The following is a 20,160-nucleotide window of genomic DNA, read 5'->3' as shown; positions in this document are numbered from 1 at the left end:
GGAAAAAACTCCCTTTTATCATTTCTTTTTTTTATTGCAGCTGGCCAAGAATGTAGGAAACAATAGTTTTAATGATATTATGGAAGGGAATTTACCTAGTCCCTCACCTAAACCCAGTCCATCGAGTGATATGTAAGTTTTGAATATCTTAAATTTTTCAATATTAAGTTTAATATGAAATATACTTGTGGATGGAAAATGCCTGAAGATAAAGAGCTGGGGTAGACTAGGATGACAGAACGCTTTTTATTCATACTCCAAACATGGAGTTTCTTAAAAATTCAGTCTTCTGCCTTCTAGTCACATTTTAGCTACCTCATTCTCACTGTAGAAAACTATATTTGGTTTCTGTAGAGCATGCTGCTGAATCTTGCAAGCTTTTCATTTTTTTCTAGTACACTGTCAGGTGATAAAACTGTTGGACTAAATGGACATTAAATTCTGTGCCATCTTGATATCATAACAAATTTTCTCTTCCTGTTTCTGGTACAGGAGTTCTGCAGAAAGCATAACAAATGTGATTTTGCTAGAAGACATTCTAATCTATTATGTGTTTTATGTGTTCCCGTAGCTGCTTCGGTACTGTTATTTTTTTAATCCTGTTTTTTATTGTTTTTCATGCTTATCTTTTTAACACACAGGTACATTTTCACAAGAGACCACGTTTCAGGCTGTGTTTTACCTTTCATCTTTATTTCCTGAGTCAAAAAGTTTACAAACTTTTGTTTGCAACAAGAAAGCATGGTACAACTGAAGGAGTATCTTACTTGGGACTTGTTTGAGAGAAGAAAAAAAAAAAAAGCATGCATTATAGCAATGAGCTTTTATCTGATAGTTTTCCTCCTGATTTCTGAGTTCAAGTTAGATAATGTGATATTAAATTAAAATTATTGACCTATTTTTTTCTTGTAACATCTAAACCAAAGTCTATTTTCATACCCCACAGGACTGCACGTAAAGAATTTATAACTGCTAAGTATGTAGATCATAAGTTCTCTAGGAAGACTTGTGCATCTGCAGCAGCTAAACTGAATGAATTACTTGAGGCTGTCAAATCCAGGGATTTACTTGCACTAATTCAAGTCTATGCAGAGGGAGTAGAGCTAATGGAGCCACTGATAGAGCCTGGACAGGTAAGCCTATCAGGTAAACAGGACTGAGTATTTTAAGTCAAGTATACCTGTAAAATGTCAAGTACCACAGGCTGTTATCTTTTAGTACTTAAAGAAGAGAAAAAACAGATTAATATGATTTAAAAATTGCTTTCCCTAATTTGGCATCCTTTGGGGGGGGAAAAGGAAGACCCTATCTGTTACCAGCAGTTAATCTGAAGGAGTGTGAAATGCAACAGTACTATGATATACTGTTCTAATTGCAGCTATTTTATGTTGAAAAGCACCTGTTCTGCAGCATGCTCCTTTTAGAAAAAGGACCTGAGATAGAGAGCTGAATTTGCTAACCTACGGTCACCTGATACCGCAGACAGTATCATGTCTGCTTTTAAAGTAGCTGCCTAAGGGACACATCAGCTACTGTACACAAGTCTCTGCATGCTGTATGAGGAAGCAGCAAAGGTGGTGCTTTCATAGGCTGTGATGAAACATTTACAAAAGTGCAGTTTTTCATCCAGGACAAGAAATGTGGCTTTGAATTGGTATTAATAATGTGCTGAATACTTCCAATTCCTCCTTAAAATCTGTAGCAGGTTTTCTGAAAATAAGTCCTGTTTCACCTAAAGTATCCATGTAGAAACATTGCTTCAAAGCAATGTAACTTAGTTTTGTAAGGAACCCATGCTGTGTAGCCACTTGGTCAGCAATGTTTTTTCCTTCTACTTTAAAATCCAACCTAGAGAGATCTCAGAGAGTTTTCAGTAAGTTATATGAAAACAGCCATCTTGGCAAAGGCTTGTCTGTGTGGAGTGGAGAGAGTTCAGTCTCAGCACTTGAGATATCACAGAGTGCTGGTCGTGGAAGCACTTCACAGATCCTCTGACTATGGGGTAAACTTTGTGTCAGCTGTAAGGAGCCAAAGAAATAGCCTTTAGTGCTTCACAGCTTCTGTAGTCAGTCATATGTACGAATACCAATTGAAATGTGGTCTGCAGTTAGGATGTTTGTAACAGCAGTTTCCCATGTAAATTCTCTACTTAATAAATTTTAATTCTAATGTATTCTGATTTAAGTTTTTAAGATGCACTTAATGATTCATAGGAGTTGTTAAAATTTGGTTTTAGAGTAATTTCTCATGCACCTTTTAATCTGAATTGTTCTCATTTACATGTCTCAAAGCAAAAGTTATATGTAGGAAATAAAGCATGATTCTGTTTGAGATAATCTAACTTCTGTTTACATGTATTTAGGAGCCAGGTGAAACAGCACTTCATTTAGCAGTCCGGACTGCTGACCAAACCTCTCTCCATCTGGTTGACTTCCTTGTACAAAACTGGTATGGATTGCATATTTTTGTTCGATTTAGAGTGAAAAATGAAGGTGTGGAAAGCGGTCATTTCAACGTGTTGGGTTGTTTCTTCATCACTTGTAATCATTCTCCTTAGATACGTTTCAGAGAAGCATAACTTAATACCTTGAGTTGACCTTTGTGTTTGTAGTCACTAGAGAGTGGGGAAATAAGACATGGAATGTAGTTTCTCTTTTAATTTTTATTTATTTATTTATTTATTTTTATTTTTAATTAACGTGGAACAAAAAATACTGGTATAGATTTAACATAGATGTTAAACATACGAAAATGTGAAACAAATGCGAACAAAAAATGAATCATTCAGATAAAGAAGAAACTTCAAGAATGGAGGACTGTTTACCAGAAAAGATAAATAAAAGATGCATTAAGTTTGAAAGAGATGTTGTAGTAGTTTAGAAACCGTGCTGAAGCTGTTGAGAGCATAGTCTTTTTAACTGGAAATTTTTGGCATCTAGTTTATTGGCTGAGCTGTTCTTTATTGTCAAGAAATGTTCACAGGAGTAAAGTAATACGTGTGTGTGTATGTGTGTGTGTGTGTGTATATATATATATATATATATACACTTTTTTTTTTAATGAATGATCTAGTGGTACATTATTAGCTTTTATTTATGTCACAACGTAGGTAATGATGAAATGAAATAGATTCCAGTCCACTCCTAGCATGGTCATAAAGGGAAATAAGCATCCCTCACTTGCTTTCTCAGAGTGAGGGGATCACTTTTGCAGAGGGATGAGAGAGGAGGGGTGGGGTGTTTGGTTTGAGGAATAATTTCCCCCTGAGCATATGAAATCAACATACCTATTATTTGAAAATCAGTGGAAAGAATACTTCTTTTCTTTCTTTTCTCTAACTGTAGATAGAATGCTGCATTTAGGCAGTGATAGGGAGGAATTTTTGTCTTCTGGTAACAGTAGACCTGGAATAAGTGTTTATGTCACCATTTCTGGCACTGTGCAGACAAGCTGCATAACCTTCATATCACTTAGACCTCATTCTGTCACTACTCCTTGAAGTGGAGTGTTAATCATAACAAAAGTATTATTAAAAAAAAAAAAACAGCTATCTGTAAGCCATTTGATTCTATAATTGTGCAGAGCATTAAATTTTTCTTGATTGACTTCTGTTTGTTTTTTTTTACATAGTGGAAACCTGGATAAGCAAACAGCATTGGGTAATACAGTTCTACACTACTGCAGTATATATAATAAACCTGAGTGTTTGAAGTTGCTTTTGAGGGGGAAGCCAACTATTGATGTAGGTAAGTTAATTAACACTAGGAAATAAAAACTTCCTAGCATTTCATTTTTTAACCACTTCTGTTTATATCCTACTTTATTAATTGAGCTTTTCTTAAGGAAAAATAAAAACTGTGTGCTTGAAAGAGATGGTTTCCTCATCAACAAGCCTAAAGGAAACATTAAGATACCGAATTTAACTTGACAAAAAAAAAGTTAATGTAGAAAAACTAATTGTTAATCCCTAGTTTTTCTTCAGTGTTACGTCTTACATGTTGTGAATGTACTGGATTTTATATTTGTTGTTTGTAACATAAAATTCATCCTGTGCTTGTATGTTAAAATGCTTCAAATGACTTCTCACATTAAGTACACTCTAGATGCATTTGGGCTTTCTGTACAGAACAATTAATTTTATTTTTATTGTGAATGTTAGCTGGCACTGTGATTTCACTCAGCACTTCCAATACAACACTGTAGGTGATGAGGGAGGAGATTCACTTTGAGATGCCTTTCCTCCTCCTCTAATTACAGTCTTCACTGTGTGATATAAGACTTTCTGTACTTGCATCAGTCCATTTTTCATCACGTCTTAACAGAAGTTTTCATTAAAAATGCAAACTCTGTAAACTGTTTACTCACACTTAATATAATATGTTATTTAGCAGATACTCTTTTTCCTGTCTCAAAGTGTGGCAGGTAGTATATACCGAATCTCACTTGTCTGGCTCAGGAGCTGTATCATCATGTCTATGAAGGTTTGCACTCTGTCAGTTTTGGTGTAAGAGGGAAGTTTCCTGAATAATGCAAGCTGGAGCACTTCTGTTTCTCTTTTTTTCCTCATTGTCATAGTTTTTTCTCTCTTGGCCAGGCTACAGACTATTCCAAAGTTCAGTTCTTATCTCACTGGCAGAATTCATGGGTTTTCTTCACTTTTACATACACCCTTAAATTATTATTTTGATATTCTAATATTAACATGTAAGAGAACTTGATGTGATGGGTTTTTAGTAGATATGTCCCTAATGAATAAAGAGAGAAAACTATCTGAACTGAATTAAACGTGTATATTGGCCGTTCTGTGGAACTCTCTTCAGGCAGATGTCAGAACTCTGTTCTTAACTTTTAGAATCTCTTTTCCATCTCCACACCTTGATCTGTCAAATAGGAGCAGCACTTCTTAGGCCTTGAAGCATCATGTTTTCTCTTACAATCTGAAATTTTGGAATATATGTAGTCTCATAATCTATATGTGTTAAGAAATACTGTGTTCTCATTTCTCTTTATGATAAACCTCTCAGTCCACCTCAGATCTTTTCATAAGAAACATTCTTCTTTCTTCCAGAGATTATAATTCATTGAAACTTGTAGAAATCCTTGTTGAACTTGTATTTATTTAAAGTGGCATTTGTATGACTGCTTTCTATTTATGTATATTCTACTCTAATACACACTGACATATCTGCCTGTGAGAGCTCAATTTGACTATTTTCATTGCTCAGTCACCAAAATGTTTCCCTGTCTGAATGTGGTGTAAACAAAACTTGTACTCCGTTCAAGATCCATGGCATTTTCAGATACTGTAAGAATAATTTTTACCTAGGGTTTGTCCACAAAAGATGATAGGTTGTGATGGTTTGTGTTTTGTTTTATGAGAATTTCTACTGGACATCTAGAAAAGATCTCACTAGACATGCTAAGAGACCTTCTGGAGAGTTCGGCACCTTCTTTCTGCCTGCCCAAGAATCATTTTAAACTGTAAAAGATTTTGTAGTGTTTGTAAGGATAATGCAGCTAGAAAGTTTGTCAGTGATTCTTGTCATCTTTAGAATAGAACTTATTTTCAAGTTCAGACTTCAAATACCTATATATTAATCACTTCAAGTAAAATGTGCTTGGATCAATGGTATGCATCTTACACTGTCTGCTTGCTGCTTCTACTTGCTGTAGGTTTTACTGGCAGAGGAGTTGTGTGATGATTGAAATGATGCATTTCTTTACATTCTCTCCTAGAATGATGAGGAGGGTTAGGGGATTTGGGAATCGTCCTAGCAGATGCTGCTGTTCAGAAAGAACCTGATGACACGTTAAATGCATGAATACTTGAAGCAGCAGCAGCTGCTATAGAGTAAAAAGATGTTTTTGATCACTTTTAGAAGTTACTTTGTTAAGAACAGTGAAACATAATGAATTAATTTTTTAAGCATCTCAATTATTATTCTTTTTATTGTTGATTTTTGTAGTTAATCAAGCTGGTGAGACGGCTCTAGACACAGCAAAAAGACTGAAAGCTGTCCAGTGTGAGGAACTGGTAAGAATGGGGTGAGCAGGGGGAAAGCTTACTTCTTTAAAGATGTGGTCTAAGTAATGTATCCCTTCCATAGTACCTCAGACTTGGTTTTGCTCCCAGCTGGCCAAAGGCTTACCACCCTTTGAATTTCTTTGTTTTTTGGTTTTGTTTTGTGTTGTTTTTTTTTAACTTTGAGATACACTATAATCATTTTCTTCATAATTGTTCAAATGAAAGAGCTCACTTTAGTGCTCTAATAGCTTAACCAGCATACTTGCAGTTGTTAAGTTCTAGAGGGTTATATATGTGAATACCTGTTAATGCATCATTCGAAGACATCTGGCTTCATCAGCTCAAAGCTTCTTAGGTAGTGTTCTAAGGAGTACAAAACAGCCCCAAAATACTAAATTTGCTGAGAGCTTTCAGCTGTGGATCTTTGTTTCCTGCTTTGTTATCTTCCAGTTTGTTTGATGGGTCGGTTAGATATTTCAGAGATGCTGAAAATCTTTTTACAAGAATAATTAAAACAAAAGTAAACCTCCTTAGAGAAGAGAGTGAAGATGTAGTGAACCAAATATAAAGTCTGGAAGTCGATATATCCAAAAAAATTAAACACAAGGTTCTATAGGACTTTGTCCCTCTACTGAACGTGATCAAAACAAACCTTTTTTGGAATCCTCAGAACTTATGAATCAACACTCAAGAAAATCACTGGAGTTTGAGGAAGTAAAGGTTTTAAAGGATTTTTGCTATTACTCCTCTGGAGCTGATAGCCAGGAGTAAGGTTTCCAGATCAGAGCAACAGGCGTGTTTGTTCTTAGCCCTCTAAGGCGCTTTAGACCAATGTGTGTTTAGTAGACAAGTGAATTCAAGTACTATCAGTGGATTTAAAAGTTAAAGTAGTCTGTGTGATATGCAAAACAAAGCCAAAAGAATTTGCAAAAGTGGTAGACACTTAATGCTTTATTCTATTTCTCAGAACTTTCCTGTCTCATTTTGACAAACCCAAAAAGGTATTTACTATTTCTCTGGTGAATTTAATACGTTTTATTTGACAACTGAAAGTTCTTGTCATGTATTAGTATGCAATCAGAAATGCTTATCCTTCATGGTTCAGAATCATTTTTCTTAGTACTTGGAATAGAAGTGCACTTTTTTCCCATGGCTGATAGGCAGGTAGTGCTCTTGCTCTCTTCTCCCGTGTGTGCTGTAAGTACTGTTTCCAGTTCAATCTTTTGAGCAGCTGAAAAGCAGATCAGCTGTACAACGTACAATTGGAATGCATTTTATTTGTAGCGTATATTTAATAAGGTAACATTTGCCATTAGGTGGACCAGCTAATTATGGTAAAGAACAAAAAACTGGGATGTTACCAGTGAGCTTATCTAGCAGTTGATTGCTTTAATCATTGTAATTGAAATTCTGTGAATGCCTAACTCCAGTATAGTTAACTAAAAGAATGAGAGCATGTACAACATTTCCATACTTTCTGTTCTTGAAGAGGAAAATGTCTGCATTTTTCGTCCAAAGGGACAATGAAATAAATATCTAAATGCTTGCAATATCAGACATACTGATTTCTGTTGCTTAGAGTCTTAAGTATATAATTGCATTCAGTTTCAACTAAACTAATTTCTTATAGATAATTATTCACACTTATGTAACAGATTGTAAGTAGTTTTCTTCCAGATTTTATTTAGGGAAGATCTTATTTGGTTACAGGCACTCCTGAGTCAGCCTAGTACTCAGGAGCCTACACCTGAAAGGATGAGAGGGAATAAATAATGATGGCAAATAAAAGCAATGAATATGAGAATGCTTTTCTGCACACATCTTTTCTTCATACCATATTTTCAAATGCTTGTCAAACATGGCAACTTCTACCCATTTTGATAAAATCTTCCCTTTTTTGGCTGTTAGCAGTTCTTCTTTTCCTCAAATAGATGGAGACTTTTGTGATTGTCTTAAAATTTTACTTGTAATGCCTGGAAAATTTTAAAACTAATTATTTCTAGTAATTTCTTGCTATTACAAACCTAACTTCAGGGGCACTGAAGGAAGAGCGGGTGTGTCAATGAGAACTCTTTATTGTTTCAGCTTTCTCAAGCCAAGGCTGGAAAGCTAAATCCACATGTCCACGTAGAGTATGAATGGAATCTTCGGCAGGAAGAAATTGATGAAAGTGATGATGACTTAGATGATAAGGTAAACATGAACTCCTTGTGTAGCCTTCCAAACAAAATGTAAACTCCACACGCATACTAATTTCTTTTTCTTGTGGATATGGCAGGGAAGGAGCTAGTTTCAAGTTTTGTTTGAAGACTGACAAAGTGCTATTGGATACGCTTTTTTTTAACTTAGTTATTGCAGAATTGAGTTTCAGAAGTTCTGCTTCAATAAGACATACATGATAATACAAATTGGTAAATGTAGATTACTTGTGGTCATTTTTTTTCCTTACTGAATTTTTGGTTTTGCATTTCTAGCTGAAGGAAATCCAGAGATAACATACTTAGTTCTTTCATAATTTAATTAAAATCCTAGTTGTCAAATTAGTAACTTGATGTATTTTTCCAGAACTATGCTGTGCATTTTATTACTGATTGAAAAAGAGGTAATGGAAAGGCAAAACTTGAGGGCATAGAATAATTGCCATTTGAGATGATGTGAGAATTTAGCTTCAGTGTCCTACTTTAGCAAGTGAGATAATTTTTCTGTGCTGTCTTTCTGTAGTAAATGGAAAAACACATCTCATATTTTCCATGGGTGCTGTAGAAAGAAATGTGGTCAGCTTTATTATCTGTGACATTTGGGACAGAAAAATTCAGAATCCCAAATAATTTACATATCCTCAAGGACTGTAGAGAACAAAATGATTATCAGTGCAAGGAGCCTCAGGAGAATATGTAATGCTATACTGGAGGTAATAAAGCCTGCCTATCCAAAACTGCAGTGAGAGAGATTGTGTAGCTCTACTTGCAGCTATTAAGAACAATTATATGCATTTAAAAGATGAGCTGTGTCACTGAATGTATTGTAGGTTCAGTAAACAAACCTGATGTGTCAGAAGTGGTCAGTTAATTTTTAGTACTTATTAATAAGGTACTTTGATCTTTGAAGACATCTAATTTAAGTGCTATTTGAACTGAAAAATTACCCTTAGTTTCTGAAAACTTCTAGGTTTTAATTAATATACTACTTTGTTTATTGTATATCTAAGGCTTTAAAAATGAATCCAACTTTGTGTGCATATTGACTTGATGCTACGGTCTTTAATTTTTAGTTACAGAAGAGGTTTGGTCCTGAGCAGAAAAGGAATGAGGTTATTTTGTATGCTTGTGTCTAATAGAATATGTTCTATTTTATTCTTTCCCAACCGTATGAACTATATCTAGTGTTTAGACAGCCATATAATACATGTCTTTTTATTCACAGCCTAGTCCTATAAAAAAAGAAAGATCTCCAAGACCCCAAAGTTTTTGTCACTCTTCAAGTATTTCCCCCCAAGACAAAATGACTCTTCCTGGATTTAGCACTCCTAGAGACAAACAGAGACTCTCCTATGGAGCCTTTACCAATCAGATTTTTGCTTCTACAAGTACAGATTCACCCACTTCTCCAACTGCAGATGCTCCTCCTCTTCCTCCTAGAAATGCTGGCAAAGGTAAGTCTATTTTGAAACTAAGGTGCAAGCGGTAATTTTTCCTCAATTGTCCTTCATTTCAAGTGTATTACTTTTAAGATGTAGCATAGTTTTCTTACGATATTGATGTTTTAATATGGTCCAGTGCATGTTCTCATAATTAGAAAAGAAACAAGGAGCGGGTGCTTTGTAACAGATTTTCATTCATAACAGAATATGTGAACTCATTAAAGATTATAAAGTAAAGCTGCCAAATCAAAGTTGATTCATTTTTACACAGACATTTCTATAAAATGTAAGCAGAATCTTTTAAATCAGTTTTCATCGCAAATCCATGAATCTTTTAGAAGAATGTTGCTGGTATATAGTGCTATAGGATGACGTGTAGTGTCTGCCAGAGGGCCAAAAAGCATTGAAGAGAAGGAGATGCAAGATGGCATTGGTGCACAAAGGAAGGGCGGGCAATTGATGTCATTTACTTGGACACGTGCACGGCCTTTGACGTGGTCCTGCACTACATCCTTACTCTAAATTGAGGAGATGGATTTCAAGGCTGAACTGTTAGGTGTTTAAGGAATTGGTTGGATGATCATAGCCAGAGAGTTGTTGTCAGTGGCTCTATATCCGGGCGGAGGCTGGTCACGAGTGGTGTCACCCACGGGGTCTGTCTTGGGACCAATGCTCTTTAACATCTTTATCAGTGACACAGACAGTGGGATTGTGTGTAGCTTCAGCAAGTTTGCTGATGACACCAAGCTGAGTGGTACAGATGATAGAATAGAAGGGAGAGATACCACACAGAGGGACCTGGATACTCAGAAAGTGGGCACATCAAATTAAGTTTAACAAGGCCAGGTGCAAGGTGTTACACTGGGTTCAAGGCAATCCCAGATTTGAATACAGACTGGGAGAAGAACTCACTGAGAACAGCCTTCCAGAGAAGGACTTGAGGATGTGTGCTTGCAGCCCAGATGACCAATGGTATCCTGGGCTGCTTCAAAAGAGAAGTGGCCAGTAGGGAGAGGGAGGTGATTGTTTTGAACTACTCTGCACTTGTGAGGCTCCATCTGGAGTACTGTGCCCAGGCCTGAGGCCCCCAGTACAGGAAAGATGCAGAGCTGTTGGAGTAGCTCCAGAGGAGGGCCATGAAGATGATCAGAGGGCTGAAGCACCCCTCCTATGAAGAAATGTTGAGGGAGATAGGCTTGCTTAGCTTAGAAGAGAAGGCTTTGGGGAGATCTCACTGCAGCTTTCCACTTGAAGTACTCCAGTACTTACAGACAGGCTGGGCATCAGCTTTTTATGTGGTCTCCTAGTGATAGGATAACAGGGAATGGCTTTAAACTGAAAGACAGGAGATTTAGGTTAGATGTTAGGAGGAATTTTTTTTTTACTCAGAGGGTGGTGAGGCACTGGCACAGGTTTCCCAGAGAGGCTGTGGAGGCTCCTTATCTCTGGAGGCATCCAAATCCAAGTTTGGATGGGACCCTGGACAGCCTGACCTAGTGGTTGGCAAACCTGCCCATGGCAGGGAGATTAGAACTAGATATCTTTAAGGTTCCTCCAACCTAAGCCATTCTGTGATTCTGTGATATGATTCAAGAAGACTCCCTCTCCTTGCAGTCACTGTGTGGATAAAGAAAAAAATACCAGAATGACCTGGGAAGAGCTAAGCAGGTTGGTATGAAAGTTTGTTCCCTCTCTACATCAAGACATTCCTTTGTCATCTTAGTGAGCGCTTTAGAAGTGTGAATAATGTCAGAGGAAAAAATACCCACTCTATTGCCAGATACTTAACAAGTGACATTGAGAAGCTAAATGAAATGTCACCCATTCTTCCCTGAGAGAAACAACAGTTATGATCTTGTAGAATTACCTCTAAGGAAAATATGTGCTACAAGTTGATGGATTTGGCAATATATGTTCAGTCAATTTTTTATTCTGTGATTAAAAATACTTTTGGTAGTGCTTGAAAGGGAAGAGAACTTCTTTTACAAGGCTTTATTTTGCAGCTGTAACAGACAATGGCTCTGTAATCTAGATTTAAGCTTTGAAATTAGAGGACATACGTGTGAAATGAAACCTGTTGCTGTAATATAATTTGTGCAAATTTAACTTGAGAACAACAACAAAAAAAAACATTCATTTTTTCATTTTTTCCCTCAACTTAATTTAGGAATAACCTGATTGTGAAAAAATTATTATGAAGGCTACAATAAAGCAGTTTAAGGCTTTAATTTCTTCAACTCGTAATCGACTTTGTTGTTAGAAATAATGGTGAAGAGCTCTCAGTAAAACATAAATGGTTAAAAGGGACAGAATCTGTTGACATCAAGTGTCTGCTTTTACACAGTGCAGGTGCTGTGTTTAAGAACTACTGTTCCATTGTCTGTCTTTGCTGTGTACTGGCAACTTTAGAATCCCTTAATTCTTAGTTAAAAATGCTTGTTTTCCTCTAAAAGACAAAGCAGTTTGGCCAGCATATACTTTCTTCATAAGATTTCACGATCTGAGCTTGGTTGTATCAGTTTAATTTGGAACTCACTTGTACTGCTTGTGACTTCACTCTGTTGACCTTCCTGTTGGCATCTGGGATAGACTAAATTTTCTGTTCTTTCTGGTATGGTTCTATGTTTTGGACTTAGGGCAAGTTGGTGTTGTTAACACTGACATTTCAGGTGTTGCATAAGAGCAGGGCTTACTCTGAGTTAGAGATTTTCTACCTTCGCATCAGTCCTGCCATTGAGGAGCTGGGGGTGCTCAAGGAAATGGGAGGGAACAAACCAGGACCCCAGATGACCAAAGGTTGGTGGGTTAAACTACAACAGTCCTCCTGGAGTCTAATGTGGGACCCTGTAGGTTGAGATAACTACATATCTGAGCAGTCGGTGTTAGAACGAATTTATTTAAATTATTCTAGTAGTTAAATAGTTGCTGGTCACAGTGTTTATCTTTTTGCTCTCAGAATTGTGCTTGTTCTCAGAGTTGTGTTATGGAACACTTGCTGTCTGTGTTCCCTGTTGTGCTGTTTCTTGCCTTTGGGAGATGGATGAAGGTTATTTTGCTGTACAGTGGTGTAACACTGCCTGATAATATGTCAACATGACTGGTTGTAAGACTAATCTGGTATTTATGCTCTTCATTAGAGTCATCTCCATGCTTCAGGAACTGTTTCTCTGAAACTATTAATAACTACACTCTTTACCTTTTCTCTTTGAAAAATTGGTTAGTTATAAGTGGCAGGGAATGTGGGATAGTATGGGCAGATGCCAAGAACAGTGAGCACCTCTGTTTTGGAGCTTCATTTCTGCAACAGGCCAGGGATAAACAAATCCTTTTTTGTTTGTTTTTTTTTTTTTAATAAAAAAGTTCATTTTGGTCGCTATCTATATGATTATGTAAAAACATAGCAATGTATTTTTGCTATATCGATTCTGTATTAGAAAAGTTATGAACAAGATGGAGATGAACTTTACATGGTTTGATAGTGATAGGACAAGGAAAAATCTGCTTTCTTCTACAAGAGAAGAGATTTAGGTTACATGTTAGGAGCAAATTATTTACTCAGAGGACAATTAGGCACTGGGAGAAGTTGCCATTCTATGATTCTGTGACTAGATTTCCTAGTTTGATAACCATTACTTTAAAAAATGCCTGAGCCAAGATATTTATCTTTGGGTTTGTTTATTTTCTCAAAGCAGTGAGCCAGAGTAATGAATTTGTTACATCATAAGCATTTGGTATCAGGTCTCAAGTGAAGGTTCCTCCAGCAATGGCGTTACAGGTGTACCTATCAGCTGTACCCGTCTACTTATCGTCTGAAAAGGCAGATGAGTGAGCCTGAGCTGACAGTGGATGTTGGTTCAATATTATGACAGTGTATTGTACACTAAAGCAACTCATTTGTGGACCCATGTTACTTTTTACCCCTGGATTTAGTTAATTCTAACAGAATAAAGAGTGCAGAGTGACTAGAATCACTGCATAAGCTGCCATGGGGCTGTGTCTCTTCCAGCAGTTCATCTGACATTATTTGGTTTCAGCTTGTCTTGTTAGTCAAGTCTTTGGATTTTAACAGTCTGAAAATTATATTTTTCATTAAACTCTCCAGCTTACATCTGTCTTATGTCTTTGAGTAGTTATATGATTAGGCAGTATCTAGATAAAGACTTGCACAAACTTAATTGCAAATCCAAAGTGAGGGCTAGATTTGTGGAAGGATCAGGCAATCTAAACCAGGATTCCTTAATTTTAAATGAAAGTTCAGTGATCCTGCCTGTTATTCTCATATGGGGTAAATATGGTAGTCAGGGGTCAATTGCATGCTGAAAGTTAAGTTTAGATCTTTATTAATTAAAAGCTTGCGAATTTTGCGCTCTCTAACAGCTCTAAGAATAAATACAGAAAACCAGAGGACTCCTCCATTGCAGTTCCTTCCATTGCAAGTGCAGATACCAGGTCGGTCCAGCCTTGACAGTTGGACTGGGTGATCTTGTAGGTCTTTTCCAACCTCGGTGATTCTATGATTCTATGTCAGAGAATCTGCTGTGTTACTTGATCAAATTCTATTTCTACACAAAATAGCTAATTTTCATTTACTCGTGACTTCTGAAAGTTGTCAGATTGCATTGCTCACAGGATCAGAAATCTTCCAAAGTCCAATAGACTACTTTGTTCATGTAACAACATCAGCATTCGGTGATTTTTTTTCTGCCATTGGTCCCTATATCTAGGTGCTACCTGGAGAGCAATCATACAGGTCTTTTTTTTAACTACACAAAATAAACCTTTCTTTTTTTTTTTTTTTTTGGAATGGAATATTTTAATTTTGCTGTCACTCAAGTTTCTTTTCATTGTACTAACCCTTCTTTGTACTTTCCTGTTTAAATCACATCTCTGGCATACAGGTAACTGGAAGTTCAAGAAAGGTTTCTTAGTCTGGAATTTTAACACTGTATATAATCTTGTATTCTTCAGCCTTCAAGGTCATCCAGTTTCTTTCGTTTATTTTGAATGCTTTTAGAATTCTACAGCTCTCTTGCATATAGTTAGACTTTTTTTTTTACATATTCTTGTAAATTTGGTGCATATTTTAGTAAACAATACTACTAATCTTAGTCCAACTCTGTATGTTATGGTGCTGTAATAGGAAGGGGAGGGTAGTTGACAACTGCTTTCATGTAGTTATATTTGAGCTACAACTCAAACTGCATAACTATTTAATATAAATGTTGGCACTTTTTTTTAAACAGGATTTTTTTTAGCATTAATTATGGAATGTTCTTCGTATGTTAATATTGATTCAATTTGTTTTCCTAGCTTTCTTATTTGGAATGACTGATCAGCTTCTTTGATTATGGTTTTATTTTCAACACTAAAGATGTAGTTACTCTAAAGATGTTCATTACTCTACAGTAATGAAGTACAAAATGAAGATGACTTTTGGTAGTATCTGCAGAAAGTGTCATCATTATAAGTGGAAAAATAGCAGTAACTTCTGACAATGAAAATACTATTTTTAATATAAACTTACTTTCCTTTGCAGTACCTGTTCTACCATTAACTGGAGTACTGATTCTTCCATATCTCTCATTAAGTGGTAAAAAAAAATACAAATGTGAGGTTTTTACACTATAAAACCGCAATTTAAGTGGATGGGAACAGCTTTGCATGTTTTCTTCACTAGTACACAAATTAATATACTAACTGCACAAAAGCCAAAACGCAGAAATGCACTGTTAATTGCAGATATTTTCTGGTTATTTACCGTAGTACTGTAAGTTTGAGATGATTTGGTCTGCTCACATAAGAAATTGTGATCTTTATAGTAAGCAAAAGTGATGAAAGATGGAAATAGCTTGTATTTTGTGTAGAAAGCATCTCTTGCCCAGCTAAATATAAAGATAAAAGAGCCTAATGGAAGCAGAGTTCAATGTTAAGGTGTTTTTGGGTTGTTTTTTCTATGCTTATTTGGGGGGATCGGGGTGGAAATGTTTTTCATAAAATATGAAATTCATAATGACGTGATAAAACAACATTAAGATGACTGTGGTGAGGAAATGACCAACTTGCTGCCGGGTTAGAATTGCAGAAGACTTTTGATCTAGAAAACTGCTCTGATTATTACTAGAAATGCCTACCTAGATTTGTATATTGAAAGAAAAAAAATAGCAATTTTTTGAGACTTCACGTAATATGGAGTATTTTAGAATAATTTTACCAGCAACTAATACAGCATCAGATCTTCATATTGTTTCATCAGCTATTTCCATGGACTGATTCAAATTTTAGAACATTTCCCACGTTTACTCTGTTCAGTGTTGTGTGACTTGCACCTTTCTCTGAAAAGATGCTTTGAATTTTTCCCTTATTTGCTGTTTATTTGAAAGTAAATTTTGTGTTTCAGCCATCTAAATCATTAGTGCATACCTCATAAACTATTATTTATTCGTTCCATTTAAGTGCCTTTGAAATTAATGTAGGAATGTGTGCCAGGAGTCAGAAAACCTGCATTGTTTTTAATACCTTATTGCCTTTTCCCTGTAATTGCAGTACACCATGTGAACTCTTCAATTCTATGAGGGAATAATGTTTTTAAACTCCATTGTCTGGAGACATACTACTGGTATATGAAGTATGAAATACTTCGTTATGATCATAAAACTTAGTAGGATTAAAAACTCCGTAGAGAAGAAATCTCTCTTCTGTTGGCAATAAGAAGCACAAGTTTTACTTATTTCTGAAGTTTGATTAGCAGTAAGTGTGAATAGTATTTTACATTCCCAGCACTTTAAGCAAAGTTGGTGTTAGTTGCAACCCTTGGGGAGGGCAAGGCTGTGCTAATATTGAATGGTGAGGCTGTAGTGCAGTTCACCCCACAGGGCACTAGGTGGTGGCACACTAGAATCCATGAGCTTTTGCCACTTGCAGACATTTCAGAAGTGTGGAATATACTATAGAGTACGTCTCATCCATTCTGACATACACTTATGTTTTCTACATTCTTTTAAAATGATGTTATTATTAACATTTATTTCTACTTCTTTTAATAGAATCGTAGATTCATAGAATTGCTCAGGTTGGAAAAGGCTTTGAGATCGTCAAGGCCAACCACAAATGCCAGTAGGCTGTGCTGCTATTCAACAGGGCCTGGACAGGCTGGGGAGAGAGGAACCTATTAAGGTTGAACAAAAGCAAATGTTGAATCCTGCACCTGGGAATAACCACACCCATCAGTACAGATTAGGGTATGAGCTGCTGGAGAGGAGCTCCGCGTGTTCTTCTGGACAACAGGTTGGCCCTGAGCCAGTAGTGTGCCCTGGTGGCCAAGAAAGCCAATGGTATTTGAGAGTGCATTAAAAAGAGTGTGGCCAGCAGGTTGAGGGAGGTTCTCTTCCCCCTCTACTCTGCCCTGGTGAGGACACATCTGGAATCATGTGTCCATTTCTGGATTCCTCAGTTCAAGAAAGACAGGGTACTCCTGTAAAAAGTCCAGCAGAAGGCGACAAAGATAAGGGTCCTGGAGCCTCTCTATTATGAGGAAAGCTGAGTTACCTGGGTCTGTTTGGCCTGGGGAAAAGAAGACTGGGAGGGCATCTGATCAATGTTTGTAAACATCTAAAGTGTGGGAGGCAATTGGATGAGGCCAGACTCTTTTCAGTGCAGTGTAGTGATAGAACAAGAGCTACGGCCAAAAAGTGGAGTGTAGGAAGTAACACACAAATATGAAGAGGCACTTCTTTACAGTGAGTGAGATGTAGCACTGTAACAGGCTACCTAGAGAAATTGTGGAGTCTCCTTTGGAGATATTCAAAACGTGCCTGGCCGAATTCTTATGTGACTACTGTAGGGAACCTGCTTTAGTAGGGGATTTAGATGCAGTCATCTCTAGAGATCCCTCCCAACCCCTGTGATTCTGTGATTAATAATTTGATTCACAAGATTAAGCAGTTAATGGAAAGCCAAGATCTAAATTTTTGCTGGGGTTGTGATTGAGTGATTCTGCTACGAAAGGCCATGAATCTGGAAGAGAAGAGATGAGACTGATGGTTAGCTCCCTACAGGCAGTCTGATTAATCTTTTCTTTTGGGTGAAGAAGAGAGGTCATCACCTTAGAACGTTTGGCAAATGTGTGCATGTTTATGTGTAACTGAATCATTTTCTTTTTCTCAATGTTCAGTATTTCACCTAAGGAACTTTAGCAAAGATTCTTCTTCACCAATTTGCATACTTCTGTGATAAGTATTTGAGAAGGCATGCAGAATTATGTACTTCTCTATCTAGAAGAAAGCAACAAGGAAATAAACTTTTTCAAGATGCAGATTCTGTTCTGTTTGCAGGTTAGGGTACATGCTGATTAACAAAATGAAATCTTGTCTTCAATTCCATTCTAATAAGCTGCGTTTCCAGAAATAGTACATTCTGTAGTGTTGCAAAATAGTTCATGATAGAAATGAAATTTCAGGTATAAATAAACTTTGCTTCTAAAAATGTATGCTTAGCGTTCTTCGTTTATCCAGCCTGTGATGGCAAAGCTCTCTTACATTCAAAATTTAATGCAAGATCGTGACTGCAGTAAGATGTTACCAGATGAGGAGATTAAAAAATGAATGGACCTTAAGCTAATCTAAACTAACATAGAATTAATTTAAATAAGTGTCACAAATCATTTACTTTGGCAGTAATGGTGGCTGACTCGAGCAGTTGTCTCCTCACTGCATGTTTGCGTGCAGCACTGCCTGCTTTCTTAACTTCCTATAATGACATTTGGGAAGGTGAATGATGAAGTTGATAGGGAAAACTCATTTTTCCCCTGTGGTAACTGTTCCTCTTAACCAGTACTTGTTCCCATGTTCTGTAAAGTTCATGTTGTGTTGAATGATACCTGTGCCAACATTGATTCAGGGGAAATACAGGGTTTAGGATAAAAAAAACTGCTATAAGCACATTAAATGATCTCAGACAGATAAAGGGCCTGTCTAATGTTTATTTTATGTATGCAGCATACAACAATTTGCATTGCTGTACAGATGTGTATTCTTGTGTATTTAGATGAAAATTAAAATGAAAAGTAACTATGGAAAATGTTCCGTAGTTTATTTACAAAACACAAAGCAAAGAAAATTTGAAGATATATATTTCTACAACCCCTTCCAATTTATTAACAGAGCTGATATAGCATAGAGGAAAACAAACTAACCCAAAAACTTAGCCATGTAATTGAACGTCTGGAAAGCTATTTCATTCTGATGTGAAATAGTGATTGAAAACCCAAACTGCTAAATGTTACTTAAAATTAAGATTTCTTCTTAAACACCTAAAATTAAAAATCCTGGAGTGATTAATCCTGTATCTTTAAACGGTATATGTGTCATCCTATTGTCAAGTTGCTTATAATGCCACAGCTGAAAAGGTTAAAAATGTGGTGAACGTGTTGTTTAATTCAAACAGTGTTTTGGCATGGCTTGTCTTTTGATTTTTTTTTCACTGCACTTCACTGTGGTCTGACTGTGATTTCTTTTTTTTTTATTTTTTTTGGTGCTGCTTTGCCATTGATGCACATGTATTTGTAAGAAGGTTGTTTGTTATCTTGCAGGCCCTCCTTCAACCCTCCCTCTAAGCACTCAACCCTCTAGTGGCAGCTCCACTCTTTCCAAGAAGAGACCACCTCCCCCACCCCCAGGACACAAAAGAACCCTCTCTGACCCACCAAGCCCACTACCTCACGGACCCCAGAATAAGGGCCCAGTTCCTTGGGGTGAGTTTTGAAACACAAGACAAAAGGGCAGGGGCAAACCTTTATTATGATATATATATATAAAAAACTTCTGTTTCTTTTACTTGCTGCTTGCTTTCCTGCAGCTTGATGTGTCAACTTAGAGAAATCAACAGTCTGTCTCTGTCACTGTAGCTTCCAGGCTTCTGTGTCTCACTTGAGAAAACTGAAAATACTCCACACTTCCCTGGGACCCTGTTCAGTTTCTCTGCCACCTCCCTCTCTCTGCCCTAGCTTCCCAGGCTGCTTCACCCTCATTTGCTGCATCCTCCATGCATCTTTTCCTTCAGCCCTGCTGCAGTTCTGAGCAGTTCACTGATCTGGATGGATCTTGGTTTGGGGCAGATGTGCCTCAGTGAGTCCGTGCAGTTCACCCAGTTCCCAGAACTGCTCATCTCCTTGGGCTTTGCTCCAGATTTCCCCTATGAAGTATTCACAGCTAACTGGTGAGATGTGTTGTCTTTATGTTTTCAGGTTGTGTGATGGTATCTGTGCACGTGCAAAGACTGATAGGTTTGCATCCTTACATCAGCAGAAGTTATAAAGAAACAATGCTTTCTTTTTTTTTTTAACAGGATAACTTTCTGGCAGGAGCTTTTTAGGAAATTTTCTGTTCTACTCAAATCCTTCCTTTTTGCATCCATCACTTTTCTATGCATGCAACTTCTCCCTGCAGCTGTGAATCTTGGGCCCTTGTAACTTTCTGTAATTCTAGTCTTGTTGGCAGAA

General features: G+C 36.9%; 1 protein-coding gene across 4 annotated transcripts in view; it reads left to right on the top strand.

Moving 5' to 3' along the window:
- The window catches only part of ASAP1 (ArfGAP with SH3 domain, ankyrin repeat and PH domain 1), a 137,149-nt gene that overhangs the window by 102,541 nt on the left and 14,448 nt on the right, over positions 1–20,160 (top strand). For 2 of the 4 annotated variants that reach the window (XM_085221676.1, XM_085221677.1), the window contains 9 exons: positions 41–132; positions 947–1,133; positions 2,363–2,448; positions 3,631–3,746; positions 5,967–6,034; positions 8,111–8,218; positions 9,449–9,677; positions 15,202–15,255; positions 19,252–19,413. In XM_085221676.1, coding sequence (XP_085077802.1) covers positions 41–132; positions 947–1,133; positions 2,363–2,448; positions 3,631–3,746; positions 5,967–6,034; positions 8,111–8,218; positions 9,449–9,677; positions 15,202–15,255; positions 19,252–19,413 — 1,102 coding nt within the window. The remainder of the gene's footprint in view (positions 1–40; positions 133–946; positions 1,134–2,362; positions 2,449–3,630; positions 3,747–5,966; positions 6,035–8,110; positions 8,219–9,448; positions 9,678–15,201; positions 15,256–19,251; positions 19,414–20,160) is intronic. The other 2 variants (XM_010709317.4, XM_010709319.4) reach the window with 2 other exon arrangements.

The sequence above is a fragment of the Meleagris gallopavo genome, chromosome 3 (genome assembly GCF_905368555.1).
Source record: "Meleagris gallopavo chromosome 3, MGAL_WU_HG_1.1, whole genome shotgun sequence".
Taxonomy (NCBI): domain Eukaryota; kingdom Metazoa; phylum Chordata; class Aves; order Galliformes; family Phasianidae; genus Meleagris; species Meleagris gallopavo.
The sequence above is the reverse complement of the archived record's forward strand: the minus strand, read 5'-3'. Positions and strand labels throughout refer to the sequence as shown.